Source organism: Melanotaenia boesemani, chromosome 5 (assembly GCF_017639745.1).
Source record: "Melanotaenia boesemani isolate fMelBoe1 chromosome 5, fMelBoe1.pri, whole genome shotgun sequence".
Lineage (NCBI taxonomy): Eukaryota > Metazoa > Chordata > Actinopteri > Atheriniformes > Melanotaeniidae > Melanotaenia > Melanotaenia boesemani.
In genome coordinates, this window is record NC_055686.1 from 30037108 (window position 1) to 30060705 (window position 23598).

Sequence of the window (23598 nt, forward strand, 5' to 3'; positions counted from 1 at the left end):
AATCGATCTTCTTAGATAACTACTTAGATCAAAGCGTAGGCCCGTTCTTACTTACCCACTTATTCTTCTTTTTTTTTTTTTCTTCTTTTCTTTTTTTTCTGACTGGCACGCTGGCCTAAGAGTTATGTGGTTCACCGGGAATCCTCCCGAACCCCCCAATTAGCCACCCCAGCATTGGACACCACCCTGTTTATTCGCCACCAGGTTGATGGAAAGCGCTGTATGTGTGAAAAGGGCTTTATTTCTGCAGCATAGTTCTGATGTTGACACCAAACACTCCTTCCATCCAATTTCTACACCAGCTTAATCCTGATCAGGTCCATGGCCTGCCTCTAGGTTAGACATGGGTCACACCTGGACAGGTGACCGGTCCATCCCAGACAACCAACATCACACACACATATTCATTCGTAGGATCAGTTCCAAATACTAAATGAATTAAAGCTGGAAGCTTTCTGCTTTACTTCACATGTGAGAGCTGTCATGTTTGCGCTTAAGCAGCATTAAACAGTGGTTGACATGTTCATGGTCGTGGCTGAGTCAGGACTTCAGCGCTAGTTGTCTGGAGAGAAAATCATGAGGTGATGGCAAATGCTGTGTTTCCAGGAGCTCAACCAGCCCACGACGCCTGCTTCGAAGATGTCAACGCAGCAGGAAACGCATTTGGGAACTGTGGGAAAGATGAACATGGCGACTACAAGAAGTGTGACAAAAGGTAAAAAAAAGGCTTGTTACACATCATCATATTACCCACTAAATTATGTTCCTCATAAATTTCTTCAACTATGACATTAATTATTTTAATTTTAATGTTGGCAAGGACTATGGCCAACGATTAGTTGGTTAGTTGTGATGTTTTCATGAAGTCATCAATAATAAAATAAAAAGACTTTATCTCCAAATGGAAATTGTAAAACATGTATGAGATGTTATTTTTATATTGTGTGTGTTCCATAAACAAATGTTTTTTACATTGTTATATATTTAACACAGTGTGGGCTATAGTGCCCTTTATTGTTCAGCAGGTAGATGATAAGTGGGTCAAGGAAACTGCATTGCTTTAAGGACCACCTGCTATGCTACATGAGCTAAACACTGCATCCACAGGAGCATTCAGCAACAACAAACCAATTGTTTCTGGTCTTTTTGTCTAATCTTTTTGCTCCTGAAGCAACATTTCTGAGGGTTTAGTAACCGTGCTGCTCTGGTCTGTTGCCTCCACTAATTGTGAAAACCCGGACAGAAACAGCTGCTACACTTTCTACTTGCACATTGACGTCGGGAGGCTGAAGAGAGATGATTACTCCTGGGTGAAGCTGCAGCTAGCTTCAGGGTTAGCTCCCTTCACTTTACCCAACAGCTAGCAGAAGCTAGCTTCACGCTTAGCTCCTTTCACTTTACCCAATAGCTAGCAGGAGCTAGCTTAAGGATTAGCGCCCTTCACTTTACCCAGCAGCTAGCAGCAGCTAGCTTCAGGGTTAGCTCCCTTTACTTTACCCAGCAGCTAGCTTAAGGGTTAGCTCCCTTTACTTTACCCAGCAGCTAGCTTAAGGGTTAGCTTCCTTCACTTTACCCAGCAGCTAGCAGCAGTTAGCTCTTAAAGGAGCCATGCTGCTCCTTTACCACAGCACTGTAAACACCACCATGTCTCTGCACAATGAGACATAACTCCTCCAAACAAAACTTTGACTTTTAAAAATGCCTTTGACTTTGTGTGCCATTTTGACTAATCTATTAGTCAACTAGTCATGTACATCCCTAACAGAAACCCATCAGCCACTTTATCAGGTTCACCTAGTACCGGATTGGACACCCTTTTTTTTTCCAGAACTGCATTAATTAAGGTATAAACATGGTCAGCAACAATACTCAGGTAGGCTCTGCTGGTTAAACCAGGCCACGTTGGTACTAAGGGGCCCAAAGTAGGTCAAGAAGATGGATGGATCCATGTTTTCATGATGTTTCCACCAGATTCTGAGCCTAGCATCTGAATGTGGAGCTGAAACTGAGGCTTATCTGACCAGCAAAGTTTTATTCTATTGTCCAGTGTTGGTGAGTGTGTGTGAATTGTAGCCTCAGTTTCCTGTTCTTAGCTGACAGGAGGCACCAGGTGTGGTCTTCTGCTGCATCCTGGTCCAAACAACTGCTGCTCGCTCGATATTTTCTCTTCTTTAGGCCATTCTCTGGAAATCCTAGAGATGCCAGTAAATAATCCCAGTAAATACTCAGACCAACAACCATGCCATGTTCAAAGTCTCTTAAATCCCCTTTCTTCCTCATTCTGATGCTCAGTTTGACGTTTATGAAAAAGCTGCCAGGCAAACATGCACGCGTAGCGCTGTGGATCAAAATACTGGTCTCATTTCTTGATTTCTTTAGCAAAATAAAATTACATAACTGTCCTGCCAACTAAGTCTAAGCAGGACTTCTCTATTTGAATGCAAATCCCACCTCATACAAAGCAGGTGCTCAGTGTAATCTACTATTTCTTTCCACTGTAGAGATGCCTTTAGCTATGACAGTTAAAGTAACAGTCAGCCAGACTATTCTTTTGCAAACAATATCAAAACTATGTGCATTTAAGAAATGAGAAAAGATATAAAGGAACAGCTCGGGTCAACAATAGAGGGGCTCATCACAAAAACTTATAACCATGGTTCTGATACTTGTGTGGAGTCCTTTTTAGAAACAGTATCGAAATACAGCGTTACCAGGAAAATATACAAAAATTTAAAAGAAAAAAGCCAGAAATTATAAATAACCCGACATTATCACATTTTGATATTCTTATCATTGCCCCTGGATGTGTATCTGAGGAGAGTTTTTTGTTTTCTAAGTCAAAATGTGCCAGCAGTGAGTAGAGGTGTTTCTTCAAAAAAATCCCCCCAATGACATTAGTGTTAGTATTGACAGCAGCTCACAACAAAACTGTTTGAGAGGTTCGTAAATTTTAGACTTTTTCAACCTTCTCACATTTACAGAAGTGCAGCATTTACTGGAATACACAGAGCAGTAGATAAATGTGTTTTAAGGAGCTTGTTTACTAAGTAAACAAGTGCGTTCTAGTCACACGAGACCCTATTTTGTCAAGTGGTTGTGTGTTCTGAATTAACGGAGCAAAATTAGCGACCCAACGATGTAAACGAGAGCATGGATCACAGCGGTGGACAAGTTGCTCGATTCCTGCTGCCTCATATGAGTCAGTGATGCCCAAATCCATCATAGATTCCCTCCAGAGAAAGGGTGTTAGATTAAAGGATTACTCTAAAGAAAGGCATGGATTTTCTTGAATCTTGAAAGAAGATAAACTGCAAAAAGGAATGGTTTCTGTGTAGACATTGTCATTCCTGGAGTGTGTCTTACTTAATGTCCATGCTGCTGCAAACCCTTAAGGGGTGCCTCAAAGTGAATCCCAGCGATCGCGGTGTCTGTGACAATCACGGACAAGCTGTGAGTCCAGGATTGCAGACCGGGACATCCAACAACCCCTCTAGGCCATACCCCTCCCAGTCCACCAAGTACTGCAGTCCTCTCCCCCAACGGCGACCATCAATAATAATAGGTAGGAGCATTGTCAACCATCCTAGGAGGCGGAGGGAGCTGAGGACACAACAGACTGACAGATACGGGTGAGATACATGAAAAGAAAGATGAGTCCTCAAGCTCTTGGGAAGTTGCAGATGAACAGTGACAGGGTTGATTATTTTGTCAGTAGTAAATGGCCCGATAAAGCGAGGTGAGAGCTTCTTACTGGCAGTTCTCAGGGGAATATCTCTTGCAGATAGCCACAGCTTTTAGCTGTTCAAGTCGATAAAAAGGCACTGGAGTCCACAAGCTCGAAATGGTTACGTTGAGCTTACTAGACTCTCAATCTCCCAAGTAAGGGTGGCCACAGTGCAAGATGGTGGTAGAACACTTCTGGGTGTCTTTTCTGGCATTTCTGGGGCAAACAGACGGGACAACGCATCTGGTTTCACATTTTTGGAGCCTGGTCTGAAAGTCAAGACAAAGTTGAAACAAAAACAAAGGCCAACAGGCATGACATGGGGTTAGACTTTTGGCTGACTGAATGTAAGAGAGATTCTTGTGGTCTGTCCAGATGACTAAAGGTTATTCAGCATCCTCCAGCCAGTGGCGCCATTCTTCGAGGGCCAACTTCACTGCGAGCAGTTCCCTGTCCCCCACACTTGGGGCGGCAGTGGCTTGGGTCCTCAAATAACTGTAGGGTTGGCGGTTCGATTACCACTCCCCCCAGTTATCTGTCATTGTGTCCTTGGGCAAGACACTTCTCCCTGGCATCGCTGGCGAATGAATGTGGATGAATGTTTGGTGGTGGTCGGAGAGGCCGTCGGCGCGGATTGGCAGCCACGTTTCTGTCAGTCTGCCCCAGGGCAGCTGTGGCAACACACATAGCTTAGCATCACCAGGTATGAGTGAGGAGTGAATGAATAATGGATACACAATGTAAAGCTCTTTGGGTGCCTTGAAAAGGGCTATATAAATCTAATCTACTATTATTACACGGTAGTTTTACTCATTAGAGGTTAGTCTCCTAGGTAAGAAGGCACAGGGTTGTAATCAATGTGCAAAGCCAGTGTAATGGAAGCGGACCACCCCTACCCCTGTATCGGAAGCATCCACTTAAACAACAAACTGCTTGCAGGGGTCTGGTTGATAAGAACTGCAGAAGAAGAAAACAACCGTTTGAGTTTGGAGAAAGTGGGAGCTGCTTTAGGAGGCCAGAAAAAGTCTAAGGTTGAGCAATCAGACTGTAGTTCTTTAGGAATCTACAGTAAATATTTGCAAAACCCAAGAAGCGTTGCAGCTGCTTACGGGTAGTTGGTTCCAGCTACTCCTCAACTGCTTCTGATCTGGTCCTTTTCGATGATGAATCCAGGAAAACTGACTGAGGAAAGATGGAACTCACATTTTTCAGCTTTAATGAAGAGTTTATTTGCAAATAAGCACTTGAGTACTTGTCGGACATGACCGATATGCTCAGACATAGTCTTGGAATATATGAGTATATGGTTGAGGTAGACAAACACAAAGTGATTAAGGAAATCCCTTAGCACATCGTTTACCAGGACCTGGCAGACTGCAGGGGCATTAGTCAGACCAAACGGCATCTCTACATACTAAAAGTGGCCTATGGGTGTCTGAAAGGCCGTCTTCCACTCGTCACCTTCACAGATGAGAACCGGGTGATAAGCGTTCCTCAAATCTAGTTTTGTGAAAATGATTGCTCCATGAAGTAGTTCAAAAGCAGATGAAATGAGAGGTAACGTACACTTGTTTTTAATGGTGATCTTGTTCAGCTGCCTTTAATCGAGGCAGGGGTGTAGGAGGACGCCACATCCTTTCATAGCAGCTGCTGGGGGATCATGACAATGAGACTCAGGTGTGCTGGTAGTCATGACAGTTTCACGTTTTTACAATAAACTTTGACGTGATGGGATACCTTTCATGTTTTTTACTATAAACTTTCATTTTGTAACATGATACATTTCAGGTTCGTATAATAAATTTTCACATTGTATTCCAACGTTTCACATTTTTACAATAAATTTTCACGTTTTGTGGTGATGTGATTCACGTTTTTTAAAATAAATATTCACATACTGGGATACTGTTCACATTTTTTACTATAAACTTTTATTTTTAACGTGATACATTTCATGTTTTTACAGTTAACGAATACGTTATAATGTGATATGTTTAGTACGGTGGCCGACCGGTGCAGACGTGCTGCAAATACAGAAACGTGCTGCATAAATGAAAACATCTGCGAGAAGAAAATGCTGCAAATTCACTGACACAACGGGAGTGTGTTTTTAGGGTTTTTAGGGCCCGCGGTGCGTTTTCACCCGAGAGACAGACAACGGTGAGAAGAACAGAACTGGAGGGAACTTTGAGCAGAGCACAGGGAGAGAAACTACATTACCAAAAGTTTTTACTATGCTTACATCAGTAACTTAAAACAGCTGATCTTTTTCTAATATTGTACAAGATTGAGGCCAAATGTAATAAATAAATAAATAAAATTACGTACCTTTGATGTAGTTGTAGTATGTTTTTACAATAAACTTTAACATTGTAACATGTTTCACATTTTTACAATAAACTTTTTTAAAATTTTCCCTGTTTTACACTAAAGTTTTTACGTTTTATCGTGATGTGATTCAGGTTTTTATTATAAATTTTCACATAACGGGATACCTTTCACCTTTTTTTTACTACAAACTTTGACGTAACGTGATACATTTCACGTTTTTTACAATAAACTTTCATGCTGTAGCATGATAAGTTTCATGTTTTTACATTTAACTATCACGTTATAATTGTGATATGTTTAATGTTTTTACGATTAACTGTAACGTTGTAACGTGATGTTTCACATTTTAACAATAAAATTTCACCTTGTTACCGATACCTTCTACGTTTTTACATTTATCTTGGTTTCTTTAGGTGGCAGCAATATGTTTCCTAACAATAGAAATGCCAGCATTAACATTTAATCTTGGCATGGTCTTTAAAAATCATGTTTATTTTAGGGAATTATGTGAAAGTGGAACTAAACTCTAGATGTTTGGTCTACGTCTCGTCTCGGCTCTACAATGCCTGCTCCGTGGGAATAATTCACAAGTGCAATATTATATCAGTTTAATGGTTTATGGTTTGATATTTTAGTTTTTGTGATTTTAAGTGTTAAAGTGTTAAATAGGCTTTACCATCATCTCATTGGAAATTAGCTTTTCCCCCCTCAAACAACAAGATATTTTGCTTTTGTGAAGTAAGCAGAAGGAAACAATTCAGTATGTTATTTGTTACCTTGTTCGCCCAAATAATGACTGTATCAATGATTGATATGTTCAATTTGGACTAAAGTTATTTGCTCAGTGATCTTTAAATGAATGAATGTCTTGCGCAACCTGTAGCAGCTTCCATAAAAACAGCACAGAGCTGATTCTGGAAGCAACGATGAGTCTGAATGTTTATTTTCTTGTATTTCTGCCCAGTGATGCTAAGTGTGGTAAGATCCAGTGCCACAGTGCAGCCAAGAAGCCCAAAGGCACCAACGCCGTCTCCATCGACACCACCATCAACACCGGGGGCCGAGAGGTGAAGTGCCGCGGTACCTACGTTTACAGCACTCAGGACGGCCAGGGTGACCTGCCCGACCCCGGTCTCGTCATGACCGGCACCAAGTGTGGAGAGGGCAAGGTCGGTACAGTCCAGACTCGCTTTTGACTCTTCTCTGTCAGAATATGATCATATCATTAATTGAAGAGACAGAAAATCTCTCTTCTCTGTTTAGGCTTATTGATCTTATATCTTCTAATTTTTTTCTTTACTGGCTATTAGAATATATTCATCCTGGCCCTGGCATTTACTCTGAAAGTAAAGATTACTGTCAGCTGTTGCTATTAGTTACTTATATACTCCTGGTAAAACGATCAGGTGATCCTATCAGCCCACTTTCAGATAAAAAACTAAATGTCAGTGGTACCCAGGAGGTCTGCTCTGCATGAGGTGTCTTAACACTTTTCCTGATGCTTTAATTTGAATCGCAAGATGTAGAGCAGAATATAAAGTTCCCAGACAACCCACCTACAGGCATGTACATAACCCATAGAAAAGCTTGTGAAAATGTGTAAAAATGCCCATTCAATTTCTATTTTCTCTCCATCTTTATTGCTTTCCCTCTGCATCACATTCCAGCCACTTAAATTGCATTTCAGCTATTTTACAGGCTCAAAGGCCTGAATAGAGCTGCATGAGATATATACAAAGAATAGGCAGCAGGGAATATTGTCTGCCATCCAGCATGATGAATTTTGAGTCATCATATTGACAGGTCGTTCTCAGCAGTGAAAGCACTCGCAGCATAAAGTCACCTCTAATCATCCAGTCACAAATGTGGCTGTGCTTAATGGATAACAACCACACAGGTTACGGTACTAAAGCAGATGTTAGTACTCGCACTAACGCATCCTGATGGAAGTAGGTGTGTTGAATTGAAGTATGTATGAGAATCCACCAACAGGACTTCACTTCTGTCTGACTGGAAAACTGTAGAACAAAATTTCATCTAACATGGCGAGCAATGTTCCACACACACTCAAGGTCCACATCATCAGGTCCACCTTCTAGTACCAGGTGGGACCGTCTTTTTTCTCCAAAACTCAACGAGGTGTTGGAAACATTCCTCAGAGATTTTCCCCACACCCCCACCACCAGCAGCCTGAACCATTAATCCAAAGTGGGATGGATCCAGGCTTTCACAATGTTTCCACCTAATTCTGACTATCAGAACGTGGAGCTGAAAGTCCTAAAGCAACTCTGACGGCTAAACCAGTCGACCTTGCTGTGAAGCAGGGGGACAGAAACAGCATAGACCATCTACATGTGGATTTGGGTGGTCCTTCATCGATATATCCAACACTGAAACACGAAAATCTCACATTAAGATCACATTAGAGCGTTCATCATCCATGTAAACATGGAATCAGATTGATTTCAGTCGGATAGATGACATATTTGTCCATGTAAACGCAGCTAATGATGCTTATACATTCAGCTGTTAATACATTTATTGAATAAGTGGGTCAGTGAATATGCAGTAAATATGGCGGACGCTGGTGCAGACCTGGACAATTGTACGTTGACGGACTCATGCTGCCTCCTACTCGGTTCAGCATCACTCTGATTTCCTCAGTAAAGATGGACAGTTCACGTACCAGCTTCGCTTTCTGCCCTCCGGAAGCAGTGATGCACATGCACGAGGGAAGGAAAGGGTCTATGACCTGAAATGGTAGTAACATTGTCCCTGGTGTTCTGTTAATATGTAAGAAACAATTAATTGGAATTTAAAAATTCTTTAAGAAAAGCTATTACAAAAAAAAAGAAAAAAAAAAAAGAAAACTCAGCCTATATGAGGAAATACAACCAGAATAGGGGCCAAAAATTATCTGATGGACTAAAAATTTCATAATTACCCAAAAGGGTAAACGTCTTGAGTTGCTGCCATGTGATTGGCTGATTAGATATTTGTGTTAACAAGCATTTGATGCAGGCGGACCTAATAAAAGTGGACGGTGAGTGTATGGTCTTTTTAACTAATTGGAGGCTTTTCCCCTTTAAGTTAATCTTTACTATAAATCTGAGTGACTAACCATTTGTCTTCGCTCCAGTTGCAGTTAATACAGATATTAAAGGTCTTCTGAAATAAAAAAATGAGTAAAAACAGCTCTTTAATTCCTATTTTTGAGAGCCATCCTGTTATAGGCGTGAATTTGGAAGCAGTTTAAATGAAAACAATGATATTGGCAGGATCTCCTCAGGCACCCAAGTTCCTGCAAAGCTCTAGGGCGCTAGCCGAAGGCGGATCATTCCTGTATGAGCGTGCACACTGTGTGATCTTTTCACTTGTGTTCCTGCAGGTGTGCAGAGACCGCAGATGCCAAAATGCCTCTTTTACTGAGCTGGAGACCTGCATCGCACGCTGTCACGGCAACGGGGTATGCACACACACAATCACAGAGAGACACGCAGCAGACTTAACTCACTTAGCTGCCGGGCACAGCTCCCTAATCTTATTGTCACACTGTGTCCTTGGGCAACGAGGCGCTTTGCAGCCCTGTCACCAAGTCTGTTGTTAGAGGCAGGAAAATAGATGGCTAGAACACCACAGCTTGTGAAGTGATGAACTATTTATTGGAGCAGTACAAGTACGCTTGGGGCAGATGAGAAGGAATCATACATAGTTTATTAGTCAGCACCCGAGCTTTGGTTGGGAGTAGTTGGGGCTTAGATGCTCATTACTTAACAGAAGGCTGATTTATCAAGGAGTTTGGGTTGACCTCTGATGATACTGTCTGAAATGTGTCCTAATAACAACAGAAGGATTCAACTTCATCACATGACCTCAGATGCTTCAGCAGGTTTAATGATTAATCATGTTTAGTCTATCTAAATGACCACAAATAAAAAGTCTGATGCTAATTTTCTATCTGGCACTGACAACAGAAAGATAGAAAAGTAGGAAAAGTAAAGACGAGAGCAGGACAGTGGTAAGTAGTGCAGATCATCCAGAAGCTAATTTAAGAGACCAGATCCCAAACACAAGCAGGCTAAACAAGACTAACTCTGCATTCTCTATTCTCAGGTTTTACTTTCTTTTCCACATCTTTTGCCATATTTTATCTGACACATCCTAACAAGTTTGATGCTCCAGTATTTGGTTTCTTTTATCAAATATAACACAAGTATTCAAACTATGACTTTAAAGGGACAACTTGCTCAAAGCTCAAACAAAACTAGCTTATAATAACAAGCTGTGTACTTCAGCTGCTTTTATATCACTCATTTAATTTGGTTAATTCATTATTTATTTCATTTTAATTATTTTATACAAAGAAAGAAGCCGAAAATATTCAGTTTCTAGCTTGTTTTCCCTCATTTCAAAGCTCAGCTCATCATGTGCTTTAAATTCTTCAGCATTTCCTTTTATTATTGTTTTCAAAAGAAAAAAGGAATAAATGAATCACAACACCTATTAATGCATGAAAGTAGTTTAACTAACAGCTTTGAAACCGTTTCCAGACAGCATGTAGGTGGGTAGCAGAGCCACCACTTCTCATTAAGCGATGTGGGAATGAAGGTGTTTTTAAAATTTACTGAGGCCAGGTTGACCCTAACGCTGCCAGTTGGCAGGGCATTTAAAGGTATTTTCACCTTATAGAAACCTTTAAAGTCTTAATTCTTTATCTCAGTAAGAATAAGTTAATCGCTTTTATTTGACATAGGTGTGGAATATTGTGAGGAATAGCAGACGCAACTTTTGTTCCTTTATCTCTTTCTTTCAGCATTTTGTTTTATGCTGTTTGTCCTGTTTTGTTCCCTCTGCTCAGCCAAACTGGAAACAGATAATGGAAATAGCTTTGAGTCAGGATTATTCTAAAGTGATAAATTTGCCTTCATTCTAACTTTGGGTTTTCCATTGTATTAGGATGCACTTTAAATTAGTTTTATCATATTGATCCTCCGGCTTTTTGAGGGGTGGATATTCATGCAAATAATAAGCAGGAGGAGAACCACTCACTTCTGAGATGGTTTCCATCTTTAAAAACAAAACCTTAAAACGTATATATATATATATATATATATATATATATATATATATATATATATTAGTGCTGGGCATGTTAACATGTTAACCGCGTGTTAACGCAACAATTAATTAACGCTGTTAGTTTCTTTAATTGTGCGTTAAGGTTTTTTTTATTTATTTATTTATTTTGCTGGCTCCTGGCTTTGATGACAGAAACTTGGCGTCCATGTCTCTCTTCCCTGCTGCAGCGGTGCGTCTGATGTAATCAGGAGAGAGCGGCAGCAGAGCCTCTGGTTCGGTGGATCTTGGTCATTTTAAGATGAAACTTCCAGCTGTGGAATCTGTGAGATGTGAGCTTTCAGTAGGGAAGTCGTTTGAATTATTTGTTGTCTTAACTGTGTTTGTTGGTGATAGAAATGGTTTTACTGAGCTGGTAGCTGAGATTCTGGACTTGCTGTGGATACCACACATGTTTATAGTTACATATACAGACCTGACGCTACACCCGAAACGAGATGTTAACCCCTTAACTCCCGGTAGCGGAGGCTGCAGGTGAAGCTAAACAGTCAAGCTAAGAATGAAAGGTTAGAGAAATTATAGGCCAGAAACCTGGATAATGAAACACTGAAGGTGCATGGATGGAAGTTATTGTGCATATTGTGAATATTTCTCTCTCCTCACCATCTAGAAGCTGTGAGATTCTCATCCTGCTTTCTGTCTGTTCACCTGATGCTGATATTCATCACATATTGTTCCTTCTGTGTTTAGAAGGAAGCAGCTTCACAGCTTTAAATTCATCCTGCTGATTTTTTACCTTTTCGTTAGTAAATCCTGAACATTTAATCCTTCTTTCTCATAAATATTTGATTTTATAAATATATATGAAGAAATATTTAAACTGTTGCTGTTTAAAGAGAAAACTGCTACTGAACCTGTTTATGTGTTTAGTGCAGGGGTCTGCAGCCTTTCCAATCCAAAGAGCCATTTTTCCCTCAGCCAGCTAAATAAAACTACTTTAAAGACGCAAATGTTACCAGACTTTTCAAAAAGGAAACTAAATTGGACGGGTTTGTACTGGAAAAAAATTTTGTTGCCCCTGTTGCAATGACAATAAAGTTTCATTCATTCATTCAGTAATATATATTTTTAATGAAGAGACTATAGGATATTTATTATTTTTGAAGAACCACATTTTTATTTCCATTTTTAGGTTTTAAAATAAAGAAAAACATAAACCTTTATAAAAAGAGGATAAACAGACTAAGGGATGTAGATATTTGTGGAAAATGATGTAAAATAAAAAAAAGTCCATGGTTTCCAACCTAATGACAATAAAGATAGATTTAAAAAACATTTTAGCCACGTATTTAGAGGCATTGTGGAAGGTCCAGAGAGGCACTTGCAGCTCCAGAGTCGCAGGTTGGAGACCCTGGTGGGGATGGTGGGGATCTCCCTCCCCCCACTGGTTTTTACATCCTACCCTCTGCTGAATTATTATTTTTTCACAAATCGCGCCCTGAGCCTACAGCTTGATGTACGCTAACCCACAATTTTCTTGTTGTAGAGGAGGTGACTGATGGTGGCCCCATTCCTGAGCCGGTAGCCGTCGCCAGACTTTTTGAGTAATTGGCTGAGGGGGTTCAGGTCTATGCAGAACAGCAGCGAGAACAGAGCATCTCTATGGTATACACCGCATTTGATGGAGACATGTGCTGAAAGTTGGCCTGAAGGGGGGTCTGCCACAGCCTCATTGAGTTTGCTTTTAGCGTGCCGTTGATCTTGTGCAGCTTCAGGCATTCCAGGATCCGTGTATGTGGGCTTTCTGCTAATCAGTCCAGGCAGTGCACAGGTGGGTCTGTCTGGTTTCACAGTCTCGGGCGACAGCTCTGTCAACCAGCAGCTGCTGTTTTGCTTCTTTCTTCTTCTGGTCGGCCTTTATGCTGCTAAATCTATTGATACGTTCATTTTTCATCATTTTAGCCTTATAATCTGACAGCTGAGGCTGGAAACATCATGTCTGACATTGCAAGGCAACATGCAGAATGCATCACCTGCATGTCTATGATCCAAACAGCCCTCTCAGAGGAAGTTTAACAGAGTTAATGACATTCATTTTAGAACACACACTTTTCTCAGACATGATTCTTTTAAATCATTCTCACCAACGCTCTTTTTCCCAAATTTATTCATGTTACATTGATGAAAGGGCTGCATTCACCTACAGAAATAAGCTCCCTCTCGATTTCTTTCAGGCTCTGTTTGTGTGTTTTGTGCACAATGAACATAAAAGACTCACACACACGGCAGCTGCATAATAACTCGCCTTCAGCCACTCAGTCCAGTCACTGTTTCATGTGGTTTTTCTGCTCGTTTTTAATTAAACAAATGAGTAAGAAGTACCTGCCACACCATGTACTGGACCCTTTGAGGCGAGGGGGGCCAGCGTGTGCATGGATAATTAAAAGCCCTCTAAAAACAGGACATGGTATGTTGCATATTGTCAGTATTCTGCAGTTTTTTCTGTTTATTCAAGGTGAAAATGATCCCACTGGGAAGGAAAATCCCATTAACACTGGTACGGTCCCTGTCTGCTGGAAACAAAGCTTCACGGCCCTTCATTTCAGCGCTAACACGAGGCTGAAGAAATGTGTTGTTGGTGTGTGTCTGCAGGTGTGTAACAGCAACGGGAACTGCCACTGCAAGCGAGGTTGGGCTCCACCTTTCTGCGAGAAGCCCGGACTGGGTGGCAGCGTGGACAGCGGACCTGTCCACGATGACAGTGAGTACATACGTGCACGTCTCAACACGTCAGAGGACATTAAACTCATTTACTGCACATAGACTGTCCCCAGCCCTAAACGTAGCCTTAATGGTTTTTCTGGGCGCCTCCCAGTAGTCTTCATGTCAGCTTTTAAGATCAATGAGAAAATGGCTGTTTGTGAATGACTTTCAGATCCGTGTAGGATCCGTGTTTCCCAGCAGGAGTGTGTAAATACGTGTTTCCACAGGTCAGGCGGGTCTGGTGGTGGGTCTGCTGTTTGCCTTCCTGGTGCTGCTGCCGGCTGTGCTGCTGCTCTTCTACTGCTACAGAGTCAGGACCTCCTACTACCACAAGTGGCTTTCGCAGAGAGAGAAGAAGAAGAGCAACAAGTACGTTCGTCTCACACGTTGCTGGAGCGTAGAGCCAAAGCTCGACCTTCACTGCTGGAGTGATAGAGATTTACCTGATTTTATAAGAGCTCGTTTTAGTTTAGTTTGGTTTATTTCTACATGTATTCGATTGTATTTTTTTATTCTTTTAGTTTATTTATATAATTTGCATTTTATATTATTTTTGTTTAAACTGTATTTAACTATTTTTATTTACTCAGTCATTTCTGAGGTTTAGAATTTTTTCAGTTATTTTTTATAATTTATTTATTTATTATATTTCATTTATTTATTTTTCTTTTCTTTTAATTTTATCACAACCCTGTTTATTTTTATTTCACATTTTATGTCCTAATATTTTAATTTGTTTTCAAATTCAATTTTCTTCTTTTTGTCTGTATAATTTATATAACGTTGATTTAATTTTAATTTTAATTTTATTTATTTTCTTTTTACTTATTGTTCTATTTTATTTATAATGTTTTATTTACATTTATTTGTACTTCATTTGATTTTATCCATTCATTAATTTTTTGTACCACTGAGTCCAGTTCAGGTTCAGGGAAGCTGGAGTGTGTCCCAGTAATTAACAGGTTCGCCTGGACAGGTCGCCAGTCCATCTCAGGGCAACACAGAGAGACAAACAACCACTCACACCTAGAGAAAATTAATGGTCACCTGTTAACCTGGCATCATGTGTTTGGATGGTGGGAGGAAGCCGGAGAACCCGGAGAGAACCCACGCATACACGGGGAGAACATGCAAACTCCACAGAAATGAAAGATTTAAATTCAGCTGCAGCCGGTAGAGGACCCAGCTGCTTCTCATAAAAAGGTCCAAAGAAGAAAGTGGAAACAAACGAAAGAGTATAAACCCGAGACTCGGTCTCTGTCTTCATGTATTAGAGAAAGAAATATTAAAACCAGGACCAGGAATGAAAACCTCTGTCAGTCTGAGAGTGAAGCTCTGATGGTTAAATCTGGAACTCTGGCGCGTCGTCAGGTGAAGGATGATGAAGCGAGGAAGAAGATCTAAAGGTCGCACAGGAAAGAAGTCAGCTGTTTCCTGCCAGCGCTAACCTCCATCAGAAGCAAAGAAACCCTTGTCCTCATGCATCCTTGAGCTTGCTGTATGCCAAGGTTGTAATAGTTTTGGATTTTTTATTAGTTTTAGTTTTTATTTCTTTTTGACTTTTTATTTTCAAATTCAGTTAGTTTTAATTAGTTTTTAAGAGCAAACTTTCTAGTTTTTATCACTCACGCAAGTGAGTGCATTGCTAGCGAAATGGAAAACTGCAGCCATCGATGATTCAGACGGCCTTTAACATCAGCAGCTGCTGCTCTGCTTTCTCAAGCTTCCACGGCCAGTATCCTGGGTTCATGTAGAGCTCCTCCCCAGGTCGGCAAGCAGCTGATTTAAGGCCTGTCTGGACACATTTACACCTTTCATCTGCTAATCAGCGGAGAGGCGGAGCTACCCCTGAGTTAGCATTTATAAAGTTTGTATGTCAACAACAGCTCTGTAGTAAATCCTGGTTTTTGTGGAGACGTTTTTGAAAGCTGGTGCTCGGTGTGTTATCGAGCTGGATTGCATCGGTTATTCTATAAAACATGGGTTTAAAAGTTGGGGCGTGAACCACAGGTTTGATCACATATATCGATTCAGCTGATAACAGTTCAATGCTGACATCAGAAGTTTGATTTAGGACCCAGAGATCACTACAAGATATCACAGCTGATTTAACACAGTTACTTCCATTCATGTCAGATAGAAAAGGAGTATTTTCAGCCTGATCCGTGTTATTACTGAATTTAAAAGAAAGTTTGAGTTTTGAGGTTGCATGAAATATTTTTAGATGAACAATTATTCCAAGACTTCATGCTGCATAAAAATGAGTCACTTATAATTTCTGAAGCTCAGAGGGTATCACACATGGTAACCGACCATTGAATCGATATATCCTTGATGTATCGATTCAAGGATCCAAACAAAGACAGTCATGGGGGAACACATTGTTTTTAGAGCTGGAATCAGACTTTTCACCACAAACAGCAACAGTAAGACCTGGTTTCTGGTTCTGGCTGCTAGCTCCAGAGTTTTTGTTCGACAGTGATGAGACAGATGTCTCTGTAACCAGTAGAGTCTCTGCTGTCATGTGACTCCTGGTTTATGTGGGGAAATTAAAAGCAGATCTAAAGTGGACAAAGCTGTTTTTATGTTTTCTACATTCCCAGATAACTGCTGGGGTCTGAACTTTGTTTGGATTGGATGCTTCTAGAGGCCTGTACCACGAAGCTGGATTTTCTCTAATCCGGTAACTTCAGGGTTAACTCTGGGTTCTCTGTACCACGAAGCTGGTTCACTTCTTACCGGGTAAATCACCATGGTAACTTGGGCTGAACGCTAACCTGCTCCGAAACAGGTTCTGTTCTGTATCAGATATCGAGTATAAAAGCTCCACCTCTTGACCAATCAGATGTCTTGGGAAATGTCCCACCCATTCTTAGTACATCCTGTCCACGTTGGTGGTGGATGGTGAGAGGAGGCTGAGGAGAGGAAAAGTTTTAGGGACAGATGCAGCCTTCTAATGAAGGACTGAAGCCTTGTCTCTGAGAGCTTTGTGTGCTCGTTCTAGACTTGTTCTAGAGTCCGTTTAGCTCCACCAGAGTTGATCTGAGATACTGAGCTAATAATGATGCTCACACAACTACTCGTGTCGTCATGGAGAGGAATCAATATTCCAACATAAACGCTCACATGGGGGCGGAGCCTCTAAAGACCTGGATGGAGACTAGAAGCACTGAGAACTATGAGGGGCCGTTTGAGACGTTATTCAGAATTACCCTCTCACAGACACTTGAAATTTGAGTCATTTACACATTATACTGAAACCTCTCATATATTATACTGAAATCATTCACACATTATAGTAAAACCTGCCTCTCACATACTATACTGAAATCTGCTCTCACATACTGTACTGAAATGCAGCTCCCTGTCTCATCCTTGACTCAGTGTTTGATAAAGGAAGTTCTCAAACCTATGTTACTGTTTTCATTTGTCAGTGTTTAAGTCAGTGAGGAAGCACCGTGCTTATGTAACTGAGATAGTAACTGTGTTGTTGTATTTATAACATTATATTAAAATTTGTGGCCGGGACACGGACATTTTCAACTTGTCATCTTGTTTGCAGAAAGCATAGCAGGTGTAGCTTCTGGCAGAGGGATTGTTTAATTCTATTGATGTGGTCATGAGTTTATGATGACTAAGTGAAGCAGCTGGCTTCTTCAATACTATGCTGGCCTCAGCAGATACTATTAGAAGGGTTAGGCCTAACACGACAGCAACCGAATAACTGACAGTAGCAAGTCTGAATGAGGACACGCTAACTAGCCACCTAGCATAACTTGGCCATTAACATATGCAGTGCTGTCAAAGGAAGACCTGGACAGCGCTGGACAACATGCTCTTCGTCTGCGTTTGGAGTATTCTCCAGGATATGACTCACAGTGCTGTCCAGGTCTTTGTTTTACAGCACTGTATATCCCAATGGCCAAGTTATGCTAGGTGGCTAGTTAGCATGTCCCCATTCAGACTTACTACTGTCGGTTGTCCTGCTGATGTCGCGTTAACCCTTAATAGTCTCTGCTGAGGCCAGAATAGTATTGGAGATGCCCGCTGCTTCACTGAGATTACTTACAGGCGACTGAACAGATATTAATACAGCATGAGTCTTCGCAAAACATGTCATGATGTTCTCCAACTTCTTCTTCTACAGTTTGTTTTGAAAATGTGCTCCTGTTTTTTTCTACTACTTCCATTTCAACTGAAATGACTTTCTTTTCAAGTGAAATTTCTTCTCACACACACTCGTAGAATTCCTTTCATACATAATAGTGAAATTCCCTCTCACACACACTCGTAGAATTCCTTTCATACATAATAGTGAAATTCCCTCTTACACACACTAGTAGAATTCCTTTCACACATAATAGTGAAATTCCCTCTCACACACACTCGTAGAATTCCTTTCTTACATAATAGTGAAATTCCCTCTCACACACACTAGTAGAATTCCTTTCATACATAATAGTAAAATTCCCTCTCACACACACTAGTAGAATTCCTTTCATACATAATAGTGAAATTCCCTCTCACACACACTCGTAGAATTCCTTTCATACATAATAGTGAAATTTCCTCTCACACACACTAGTAGAATTCCTTTCATACATAATAGTGAAATTTCCTCTCACACACACTAGTAGAATTCCTTTCATACATAATAGTGAAATTCCCTCTCACACACACTCGTAGAATTCCTTTCATACATAATAGTGAAATTTCCTCTCACACACACTCGTAGAATTCCTTTCATACATAATAGTGAAATTCCCTCTCACACACACTCGTAGAATTCCTTTCATACATAATAGTGAAATTCCCTCTCACACACACTAGTAGAATTCCTTTCATACATAATAGTGAAATTCCCTCTCACACACACTAGTAGAATTCCTTTCATACATAATAGTGAAATTCCCTCTCACACACACTCGTAGAATTCCTTTCATACATAATAGTGAAATTCCCTCTCACACACACTCGTAGAATTCCTTTCATACATAATAGTGAAATTCCCTCTCACACACACTAGTAGAATTCCTTTCATACATAATAGTGAAATTCCCTCTCACACACACTCGTAGAATTCCTTTCATACATAATAGTGAAATTCCCTCTCACACACACTAGTAGAATTCCTTTCATACATAATAGTGAAATTCCCTCTCACACACACTCGTAGAATTCCTTTCATACATAATAGTGAAATTCCCTCTCACACACACTAGTAGAATTCCTTTCATACATAATAGTGAAATTCCCTCTCACACACACTCGTAGAATTCCTTTCATACATAATAGTGAAATTCCCTCTCACACACACTAGTAGAATTCCTTTCATACATAATAGTGAAATTCCCTCTCACACACACTAGTAGAATTCCTTTCATACATAATAGTGAAATTCCCTCTCACACACAGTCGTAGAATTCCTTTCATACATAATAGTGAAATTCCCTCTCACACACACTCGTAGAATTCCTTTCATACATAATAGTGAAATTCCCTCTCACACACACTAGTAGAATTCCTTTCATACATAATAGTGAAATTCCCTCTCACACACACTAGTAGAATTCCTTTCATACATAATAGTGAAATTCCCTCTCACACACACTCGTAGAATTCCTTTCATACATAATAGTGAAATTCCCTCTCACACACACTCGTAGAATTCCTTTCATACATAATAGTGAAATTCCCTCTCACACACACTCGTAGAATTCCTTTCATACATAATAGTGAAATTCCCTCTCACACACACTCGTAGAATTTCTTTCATACATAATAGTGAAATTCCCTCTCACACACACTCGTAGAATTCCTTTCATACATAATAGTGAAATTCCCTCTCACACACACTCGTAGAATTCCTTTCATACATAATAGTGAAATTCCCTCTCACACACACTCGTAGAATTCCTTTCATACATAATAGTGAAATTCCCTCTCACACACACTCGTAGAATTCCTTTCATACATAATAGTGAAATTCCCTCTCACACACACTAGTAGAATTCCTTTCATACATAATAGTGAAATTCCCTCTCACACACACTAAGAATTCCTTTCATACATATTAGTGAAATGCGATTTCAGAAATTTCTCTATAGTGTGAAAGCATTTCCGTATAGTATGTGAGAGGAAATTTCAGTATAGTATATAAGAGGCAGTTTCAGTATAGTGAGTTATAGAGGTTTTACTAGAATGTGTGAATGATTTCAGTATAATATATGAGAGGTTTCAGTATAATGTGTGAATGACTTAAATTTCACATGTGTCTGTGAGAGGGTAATTCTGAATAATGTCTCAAACGACCCCTCATAAAGAACGCAGACCTCCATCAAGACATTTTATTTATTTACTTACTTACTTACTAGTGACTGTGGGCATTATTTTTGAGTTAGAAGCTCTAATATTAAAATTATTCCCATCTCCTCAGAGTAAAGATTCCTTTTAAAAATTCCTGGATCCAGACAGAGATCTCGATCACCTTCAGAAGCTAATCACTTGTTCCTTTATTCCATTTCTGACATTTCCTGATAAATTTAATTAAAATCTGCCCATAACTTTCTGAGTTATGTTGCTAACAAACAGACGCTGCTGATGACCTCCAGCTTGACAGAGGTAATAATAAATAAAAAGAAAGTGAGGATACACGGCCCTGATACGTCAGGGCTGTGATAAAGAGAAATTTAGTGATCAGAGTTACGTCCGTTTGTATTGTCCGATGAATTAATGTGAATGTGTAAATAAATTGACGCATTCCTGGCTGTTGCTATGGTAAGAGTGTTGCTTCTGCCCTGGATGATGTTTAAATCCTTCATATTTGTGAAGAATAATTGCCTGTTCCTCTACGGTGAAGTAGCTGCTCTGCTCTGATTGGTCAGATGTTGCATACTCCGCCCCTTTTATGTGAGCGCCCTCTGGTGTCTGTGAACGTCTTATGATGCTTGTCCAGTTAAATGGCCTCAGTTAAGGCTCACACAGTTCCATCTGATGGTAAACACACACTCATTTCCCTCTAAGCTTGGCTGACCAGCCCAAACTTCAGACCAGCTCCTCAGACTGATATTGATCCACTTATCCTCAGAAAAAGCTCCACATCCATCCTGTTTCCAGTCAGCGATGCATCGACAGGACAGGAAACCATCAGACTATACATCAACACTTTTATGCACTTTTTTCCTCAACCAGGGCCAGTAATGATGTTTTTTACTCCTGTTATTTCATCATCATCATCTGAAATCAGCTCCAGACACTGAAACCTGGTTTATTCCATCATGTTGGGTGACTTCTTTTCTGTCTGTTCCCCCTGAGGTGGAGTCAGGTGGAGAAGCGAGATGAAGCAGGACATCGTTCAGGCTGCAGCCTCTGGTTTATTTCTCTGTCTCATGTCTGTTCAGGGCCGAGGCTTTGGCAGATAAAGGGAAAAACGGCCATCTGAATCCTGCTTTTCACCTGAAGGTGGTGGGACCCATCAACAAAGCCAGCAGCCACAAGGGGGTGAGTGTTTGTGGTAAATGGATGAAGGAAGGGGGTGCAGACTGTTTCTGTTGCTGTGCTGTTGTGAATAATAGGCTGTCTAGAAGTTTGACCTTCAACGGCTTTATTTACTGCAGCTTGTTAGATTATGAGACCTCTTAGAGTCTGCCCCTTCCACGTCCAGCAGTCCTCCACACTGAGCTTCAGCATCATGACTTCATTCCCGGCTTTTTATAGCTTTTATTTCATTCTTTCATTGAAGTGGTTAAAGGCAAGGAGAGAGAAACTGAAGGTGGAAGATAAAAACAGAGAAAGAGAAGGAATATTTAGGAGAAATGTCAGGTATTCATTTAGGTTTACATGCAATTAAGTTCTGTTTGTCTCTATAAAGACAATAATGTAAAATCAATCAAGTTCACGACGTATCAATCAGGTCCTAAAGGATTGTGGTTGTTGGAGAATCCGTGGAAAACCTGTTGAGTCTAGAACCACCACGGGGTCATTTTGACCCCCTTTACATTTGCAACCTGATGTAACTCATTTAGATTTAAACCTATCTTTCTCAAACTTCCTGACTTTTCCTAAAATGACCATGTTCGTCATTCTGCTAATTTTAAAGTGTCTGTGATACAAAATAAAAATGTTCTGCTCATTTACACCCAGAACCGAGAGAGACATTTTGACCCCATAGAAAACCATTTAAAATGCTGAAAGTAGCCGCAGAGTTGCTAGGCAACTGGGTTCTGGCACCAAAACATGAGCCTAGCGTATTTATTTAGCCTTTTGTTATGACTAGCAAATCCAGACAGATGAAATGATCGATTTCAGTAAATCAACATAAACTTTTAACGATTGATAAAACGATAATATCCCATCCAGGTTAGGCTGGGACAGATGTAGCTAGACAGCGCTCCTAGACCAGTGAGACTGAATACTAAAAAAAATTACCAGAAGCAGAAGAAGCTTTGGCTTTGCCCTAACAAATGACTGAGAAAGACTCCACAAGAATATGCAGTAAGTGCTCAGTCTGTGGGCAGTTTACAGCAACCGTTCATAGCGAGCGTGCACGGCGAGCGTGCACAGTGTGTGTGCTTAATGTGATGAATAGGTCCATGCTTGTGTTTCCTTATTTATTTAAATCATTTAGTCAACTCTTCCATGGAGTCGACAATGTTCATATAAATATTTCCGCTGTAAAAAATGAAAGATCAATAACAGATTTTATTGATCAGTTTAGTGGTTGTTTACGTAGGTCAGCTGTTTCTCAGCAAACAGCTGTTCACCATGTTTATAACAAACCCTGCTAATCAGTGTTCGTTTCAGCATTATTTAATCTATTCCTCGTTCATAATTATTAAATGTAATGTTTTCCTGGCATTTGTTGCCTCGTGTGATTCTGACATCGATACAGTAAATCAGCATCAGCTGACATCCAGCTCCGTTTCCTTACTTTAACATGGTATGATCCAACATTTTTTATTTTTCCTCCTCAAATAATTGATAAAAAATACAAATGCGTTTAAAATGACTTAATTGTTATATGCTAGCTGAGAAGTGAATGCTGTAAGCAAGCAAGTATTTGATATTTTCTGTTTGAATTACAAGTAAACTCGCATGCTAATCAGTAAATTCATTATTTATTGATTGAAGCTGTGTCTACATCTGAACGATTAAACAGATTGAAAGGGGAAAGTTTGCCTGTCAGGAAGTGCCACCGTATGTCAGAGTTCCATCAAAACAAGCTTTAAGCTCAGAAAGTTATGAGGTGATGATATCTGGCAGCAAGACTGGAAAAGACGCAGAAAGGACAGTTTGAATTTTCATCATCTCATAAAGGCAGTTTTAGCATTATTATGTCTTGAAAACGTTCACCCTTGTGGCATATTTCACCCTAAAGCTCTTAGCCTCATGGCTGCAGGAAGTACTGATGGGGATGATTTATGTCTGAAAGGGTCATCTTCTCTTTTCCAGCTTCCTCACACCAGTAAAGAGGTCCTGCCTCTCAGACCAGGCCCAGTGCCCAGCAGCACCCAGCCAGTCAACATTGTCCGACCTCTGAGACCTGCTCCATCTCCTCAGGCTGGTCCCCGGGACCTCAAGGTGGTCCGACCACCTCTGCCAGCTGGCAAACCTCCCGCTGCCCCACCCAGGTCCCCCACGACCCCTCAGAGACTTACCCCCCCCAAGAAACCACTGCCCCTAAACCCGACACGCTCTCCGCTGGT

The 23598-nt window shown here is 40.5% G+C and overlaps 1 protein-coding gene across 2 annotated transcripts in view; it reads left to right on the forward strand.

Annotated features, from left to right (window-relative positions):
• adam19a (ADAM metallopeptidase domain 19a) overlaps nucleotides 1-23598 on the forward strand; it is a 183485-nt gene that overhangs the window by 154068 nt on the left and 5819 nt on the right. For both annotated transcript variants that reach the window (XM_041986524.1, XM_041986525.1), the window contains exons 15-21: nucleotides 607-715; nucleotides 7020-7224; nucleotides 9444-9521; nucleotides 13784-13892; nucleotides 14122-14263; nucleotides 21295-21394; nucleotides 23345-23596. In XM_041986524.1, the coding sequence (XP_041842458.1) occupies nucleotides 607-715; nucleotides 7020-7224; nucleotides 9444-9521; nucleotides 13784-13892; nucleotides 14122-14263; nucleotides 21295-21394; nucleotides 23345-23596 (995 nt within the window). The remainder of the gene's footprint in view (nucleotides 1-606; nucleotides 716-7019; nucleotides 7225-9443; nucleotides 9522-13783; nucleotides 13893-14121; nucleotides 14264-21294; nucleotides 21395-23344; nucleotides 23597-23598) is intronic.